Source organism: Nerophis lumbriciformis, linkage group LG24 (assembly GCF_033978685.3).
Source record: "Nerophis lumbriciformis linkage group LG24, RoL_Nlum_v2.1, whole genome shotgun sequence".
Taxonomy (NCBI): domain Eukaryota; kingdom Metazoa; phylum Chordata; class Actinopteri; order Syngnathiformes; family Syngnathidae; genus Nerophis; species Nerophis lumbriciformis.
In genome coordinates, this window is record NC_084571.2 from 27,343,403 (window position 1) to 27,350,000 (window position 6,598).

The 6,598-nt window shown below is 45.6% G+C and overlaps 1 protein-coding gene across 2 annotated transcripts in view; it reads right to left on the reverse strand.

Annotated features, from left to right (window-relative positions):
• Positions 1-6,598, reverse strand: part of LOC133620399 (SH3 and cysteine-rich domain-containing protein 2-like) — an 88,545-nt gene that overhangs the window by 20,671 nt on the left and 61,276 nt on the right. For both annotated transcript variants that reach the window (XM_061981876.1, XM_061981875.1), the window contains exons 6-8: positions 2,485-2,554; positions 777-850; positions 618-709 (exon numbers count right to left, since the gene is read on the reverse strand). In XM_061981876.1, the coding sequence (XP_061837860.1) occupies positions 618-709; positions 777-850; positions 2,485-2,554 (236 nt within the window). The remainder of the gene's footprint in view (positions 1-617; positions 710-776; positions 851-2,484; positions 2,555-6,598) is intronic.

A 6,598-nucleotide genomic window follows, 5' to 3' on the forward strand; every position in this document is an offset into this window, starting at 1 on the left:
TTTTCTACTCAGCTTTAAGTGTCGTAAAGAGCTTGGGAGCGACTTGTGACTTGAATTCCCTGGGAGGAACAACTGGTCCAAACGCAACAACATATAGTACCGTTTCTGTTCCCATTTCGGATATTTTCTAAAAGTTTCATACAAATGTGTTGTTAACGTTTGAAGTTATTTTCCTAACTATTTAACTAACTAACCGACAGATGAACCAACAGCAACGATGACGTAACCCCAACCTGGATGGTGGATGATCCATTTTGGCACGCTGAGGAGCTCACGCAGACATTTTTGTGCGAGACGGACAAAATGACGCTGCGCATTTTCTTCATCGTCGCTCTTTATTACCCTTCTGCTACTTTGAAATTGGACATTTCAGTCCTCCCCCCCGCTGTGGTCTCACCAGACAACCCCTCCCCCCACCTTCTCGAAATATCTTCCAGCATCTATACTGGGTCTTTATCTTCCCCCCTGCTGGGAGCTCAGCTGTACGTGGGCACACTTTATAATTAGTCGTCCTAAAGGTGTCCTCTGCAGACACTTTAAAAAAAAAAGAAAAAAAAAGTATCCTTGCTCGAGCCAAAAACCGGATGACGCATTCAGGGCCCAGGTTGTTTACTCACTGCAGTTCCAGGTCGTTGTGCTCCTGAGGCAAGAAACTGTAGAGCGCCACGTAGGTGTGGATGGAGTGCACCTCGATGCGTTTGGGGGTCACCTGGACACGGAAAGGAGGGCGTTAGACAAATACGGACATGACAGATGGACGAACATGCACACTTCACCTCGGCGAGGGTCTCAACTTGACTCTCGTCTTCCTCCTTGTCCACCTCCACATCCTGTGTAGCCAAATCTGGACCTGGAAGTAGGTTTTTTTTTGTATAATTACTGTACTTAAAGGAAGCAACGTGGGTAATTATGCACAAATATAGCAGGTAAGGTTGCATTTTTGCCTCATGCCCCACTTAAAGCGTGAGTGAAGAATGCACTACCAACCTGATAAGTCCGAAAGAGAAAGAGATGATGCCGTATGGTGTTGTAACTAGAGATAAATGCTTTAAAATGTAATATCGGAAATTATCGGTATCGGCTTCAAAAAGTAAAATGTATGACTTCTTAAAACGCCGCTATGTACACGGACGTAGGGAGAAGTACAGAGCGGCAATACACCTTAAAGGCACTGCCTTTGCGTGCCGGCCCAATCACATAATATCTACGGCTTTTCACACACACAAGTGAATATTTCGCATACTTGGTCAACAGCCATACAGGTCACACCGAGGGTGGCCGTATAAACAACTTTAACACTGTTACAAATATGCCCCACACTGTGAACCCACACAAAACAAGAATGACAAACACATTTCGGGGGAACATCCGCACCGTAACACAACATAAACACGACAGAACAAATACCCGGAACCCCTTGCAGCACTAACTCTTCCGGGAAGCTACAATATACACCCCCGTGACCCCCGTGACCCCCCCCCCACCCCCCACCTCAACCACGCCCACCTCAACCTCCTCATGCTCTCTCAGGGAGAGCATGTCCCAAATTCCAAGCTGCTGTTTTGAGGCATGTTAAAAAAATATAATGCACTTTGTGACTTCAATAATAAATATGGCAGAGCCATGTTGGCATTTTATTCCATAACTTGAGTTGATTTATTTTGGAAAACCTTGTTATATTGTTTAATGCATCACAACAAAATTAGGCATGATAATGTGTTAATTCCACGACAGTATCGGTTGATATCGGAATCGGTAATTAAGAGTTGGACAATATCGGAATATCGTATATCGGCAAAAAAGCCATTATCGGACATCTCTAGTTGTAACGATACTAATATTTTGGTACTGGTACTAAAATTATTTCGCTACTTTTCGGTACTTTTTTGTAAATAAAGGGGACCACAAAAAAATTGCATTATTGGCTTTATTTTAACAAAAAATCTTAGGGTACATTAAACATATGTTTCTTATTGCAGTTAAGTCCTTAAATAAAATAGAGAACATACAAGACAACTTGTCTTTTATTAGTAAGTAAGCAAACAAAGGCTCCTAATTTAGCTGCTGACATATGCAGTAACATATTGTGTCATTTATCATTCATTTTGTCAAAATTATTAAGGACAAGTGGTAGAAAATGAATTATTAATCTACTTGTTCATTTACTGTTAATATCTGCTTACATTCTCTTTTAACATGTTCTATCTACACTTCTGTTAAAATGTAATAATCACTTATTCTTCTGTTGTTTGATACTTTACATTTATTGTTAAAATAAAGCCAATAATGCCATTTTTTGTGGTCCCCCTTGTTTAGAAAAGTACCGAAAAGTATCGAAAGGTATCAAAATACATTTTGGTACCGGTACTAAAATATTGGAATCGGGACAACACTACTTCAGTCACACGCAGGATTCTCACAGGAATGAGGCAAAAATACAACCTTACCAACCGTACATGCGTTTAAAGAGATGTGTGTGTTTACCCGCTGTTTCCGGAGGGATCTCGTCTTCCATGCTGGACTGCCTCACCTGGCTTTCCTCACTCACCTCACCCTTATCAATACAAAGTACAGGTGTGTTCATTGGGGCTTTGGACCAACACAAAAAAATAAAATAAAAATCAGTTTTTACTTTCAAGGGCGCAAAGCGATTCAACTCAAACTCCCCCCAAAATGGATTAACTCGCTGGAATAAAAAAGACAATATAACATACATCCATAAACGTGGACGCATGTGAAAAAGTGCAATATATTTATCTGTACAGTAATCTATTTATTTATTTATATATATTTATATATATTTATATATATATTTATGTATTATTTATATATATTTATTTATTTATTTATATATATATATATGCACCTTATTGCTTTTTTATCCTGCACTACCATGAGCTTATGTAACGAAATTTCGTCCTTATCTGTGCTGTAAAGTTCAAATTTGAATGACAATAAAAAAGAAGTCTAAGTCTAAAGTATAAATCCTCGCTACACATAAGTGACCCTCCAGACCATTAGGGGGCAGCACAATACAAGCAGATCCTGAAAGACGCCAGTTTAGAATAAGGGTGTCCAAAGTGCAGCCAGCTGCTGATTTCTTTTAACGTTCTGATAATGCGATTACAAAAAAGACATTAAAAAGTTAAATAAAAGAACAAACAGATGAAAAGTAGCAAGTAAAAAGTAGCAATATTGACTCTAATGACACAAATCTGCCATGCAGGCTGTTTTGTTTTTTTAAAGCTGTCATTGCTCAAAAAATAATAATCAAAACAAATGTTGTTATGAATTATTCACCTATTCAAGGCTCCAATTACTTCCAATCAAATATTGCACTTTGAAATATATTTTGGAGGAAATAATGCATATTTTGACAAAAAAAAAAAGGTTTTCATTTACTAAAAGGGCATAAAACAAACAAAAAAAACATATAATCTACAGACAGAGCAGTAATTTTTAAACTGTGTGTCAAATAATCACTTAATGAAATATTCACACACAGTGTTACTGTTCAAACTGTGTGGCCAAAAATATCAATATAAAACCTTTGCTTTGTTTCTCATGAATATTCAGGCCTACTACGCTGTATTTTAATGTTGGTCATCATGGTCGTACGGGAGCCAAGTGTTTTCTGAGGCGGTACTGGGTTAAAAAAAAGTTTAAAAAAAACACAGATTGAGAGTTTAAGTGCTGAAAGTAAAAAAAAATACCCAAACAATTCTGCATGACACTTGGATCCCTGAGAATTTTAGTGGTATTAAAAAAAAAATTGCTCAAAAAATAATGACGAATAAAAATCAGAGTTGTTAAGAATTATTGACCTCTTTAAAGGCTTCAATTACTAACTTTGAAAATCTTTTTGGGGGGGGGAGGAGAGAAGGATATTGCATATTTTGTGTTTTTGCTATACAAAATAAGGGTTTTATTATACAAAAAGGGCAAAAAACTCCTCTCTGAGCTGCCACCTTAACGTGGTAGAGGAGTTTGCGTGTCCCAATGATCCTAGGAGCTATGTTGTCCGGGGGCTTCCATGCCCCCTGGTAGGGTCTCCCAAGACAAACAGGTCCTAGGTGAGGGATCAGACAAAGAGCAGCTCGAAGACTTCTATGGAAATGCAAGAACCGAGACTCAGATTTCCCTCGCCCGGACGCGGGTCACCGGGGCCCCCCTGCGGAGCCAGGCCCGGAGTTGGGGCACGATGGCGAGCGCCTGGTGGCCGGGCCTGTCCCCATGGGGCCCGGCCGGGCACAGCCCGAAGAGGCAACGTGGGTCCCCCCTCCAATGGGCTCACCACCCATAGCAGGGGCCATAGAGGTCGGGTGCAATGTGAGCTGGGCGGTAGCCGAAGGCAGGGCACTTGGCGGTCCGATCCTCGGCTACAGAAGCTAGCTCTTGGGACGTGGAACGTCACCTCGCTGGGGGGGAAGGAGCCTGAGCTAGTGCGCGAGGTAGAGAAGTTCCGGTTGGATATAGTCGGACTCACCTCGACGCACAGCAAGGGCTCTGGAACCAGTTCTCTCGAGAGGGGCTGGACTCTCTTCCACTCTGGCGTTGCCAGCAGTGAGAGGCGACGGGCTGGGGTGGCAATTCTTGTTGCCCCCCGGCTCAGAGCCTGCATGTTGGAGTTCAACCCGGTGGACGAGAGGGTAGCTTCCCTCCGCCTTCGGGTGGGGGGACGGGTCCTGACTGTTGTTTGCGCTTACGCGCCAAACAGCAGCTCAGAGTACCCACCCTTTTTGGATTCACTCGAGGGAGTACTTGAGAGTGCTCCCCCGGGTGATTCCCTCGTTCTACTGGGGGACTTCAACGCTCATATTGGCAACGACAGTGAAACCTGGAGAGGCGTGATTGGGAAGAATGGCCGCCCGGATCTGAACCCAAGTGGTGTTTTGTTATTGGACTTTTGTGCCCGTCACGGATTGTCCATAACGAACACCATGTTCAAGCATAAGGGTGTCCATATGTGCACTTGGCACCAGGACACCCTAGGACGCAGTTCTATGATCGACTTTGTAGTTGTGTCATCGGATTTGCGGCCTCATGTTTTGGACACTCGGGTGAAGAGAGGGGCGGAGCTTTCTACCGATCACCACCTGGTGGTGAGTTGGCTGCGATGGTGGGGGAGGATGCCGGACAGACCTGGCAGGCCCAAACGCATTGTGAGGGTTTGCTGGGAACGTCTGGCAGAGTCTCCTGTCAGAGAGAGTTTCAATTCCCACCTCCGGAAGAACTTTGAACATGTCACGAGGGAGGTGCTGGACATTGAGTCCGAGTGGACCATGTTCCGCACCTCTATTGTCGAGGCGGCTGATTGGAGCTGTGGCCGCAAGGTAGTTGGTGCCTGTCGTGGCGGTAATCCTAGAACCCGTTGGTGGACACCGGCGGTGAGGGATGCCGTCAAGCTGAAGAAGGAGTCCTATCGGGTTCTTTTGGCTCATGGGACTCCTGAGGCAGCGGACAGGTACCGACAGGCCAAGCGGTGTGCGGCTTCAGCGGTCGCGGAGGCAAAAACTCGGACATGGGAGGAGTTCGGGGAAGCCATGGAAAACGACTTCCGGACGGCTTCGAAGCGATTCTGGACCACCATCCACCGCCTCAGGAAGGGGAAGCAGTGCACTACCAACGCTCATATTGCGGAAGTTGTGGATCGGTGGAGGGAATACTTCGAAGACCTCCTCAATCCCACCAACACGTCTTCCTATGAGGAAGCAGTGCCTGAGGAATCTGTGGTGGGCTCTCCTATTTCTGGGGCTGAGGTTGCTGAGGTAGTTAAAAAGCTCCTCGGTGGCAAGGCCCCGGGGGTGGATGAGATCCGCCCGGAGTTCCTTAAGGCTCTGGATGCTGTAGGGCTGTCTTGGTTGACAAGACTCTGCAGCATCGCGTGGACATCGGGGGCAGTACCTCTGGATTGGCAGACCGGGGTGGTGGTTCCTCTCTTTAAAAAGGGGAACCGGAGGGTGTGTTCTAACTATCGTGGGATCACACTCCTCAGCCTTCCCGGTAAGGTCTATTCAGGTGTACTGGAGAGGAGGCTACGCCGGATAGTCGAACCTCGGATTCAGGAGGAACAGTGTGGTTTTCGTCCTGGTCGTGGAACTGTGGACCAGCTCTATACTCTCGGCAGGGTCCTTGAGGGTGCATGGGAGTTTGCCCAACCAGTCTACATGTGCTTTGTGGACTTGGAGAAGGCATTCGACCGTGTCCCTCGGGAAGTCCTGTGGGGAGTGCTCAGAGAGTATGGGGTTTCGGACTGTCTGATTGTGGCGGTCCGCTCCCTGTATGATCAGTGTCAGAGCTTGGTTCGCATTGCCGGCAGTAAGTCGGACACGTTTCCGGTGAGGGTTGGACTCCGCCAAGGCTGCCCTTTGTCACCGATTCTGTTCATAACTTTTATGGACAGAATTTCTAGGCGCAGTCAAGGCGTTGAGGGGATCCGGTTTGGTGGCTGCAGGATTAGGTCTCTGCTTTTTGCAGATGATTTGGTCCTGATGGCTTCATCTGGCCAGGATCTTCAGCTCTCACTGGATCGGTTCGCAGCTGAGTGTGAAGCGACTGGGATGAGAATCAGCACCTCCAAGTCCGAGTCCATGGTTCT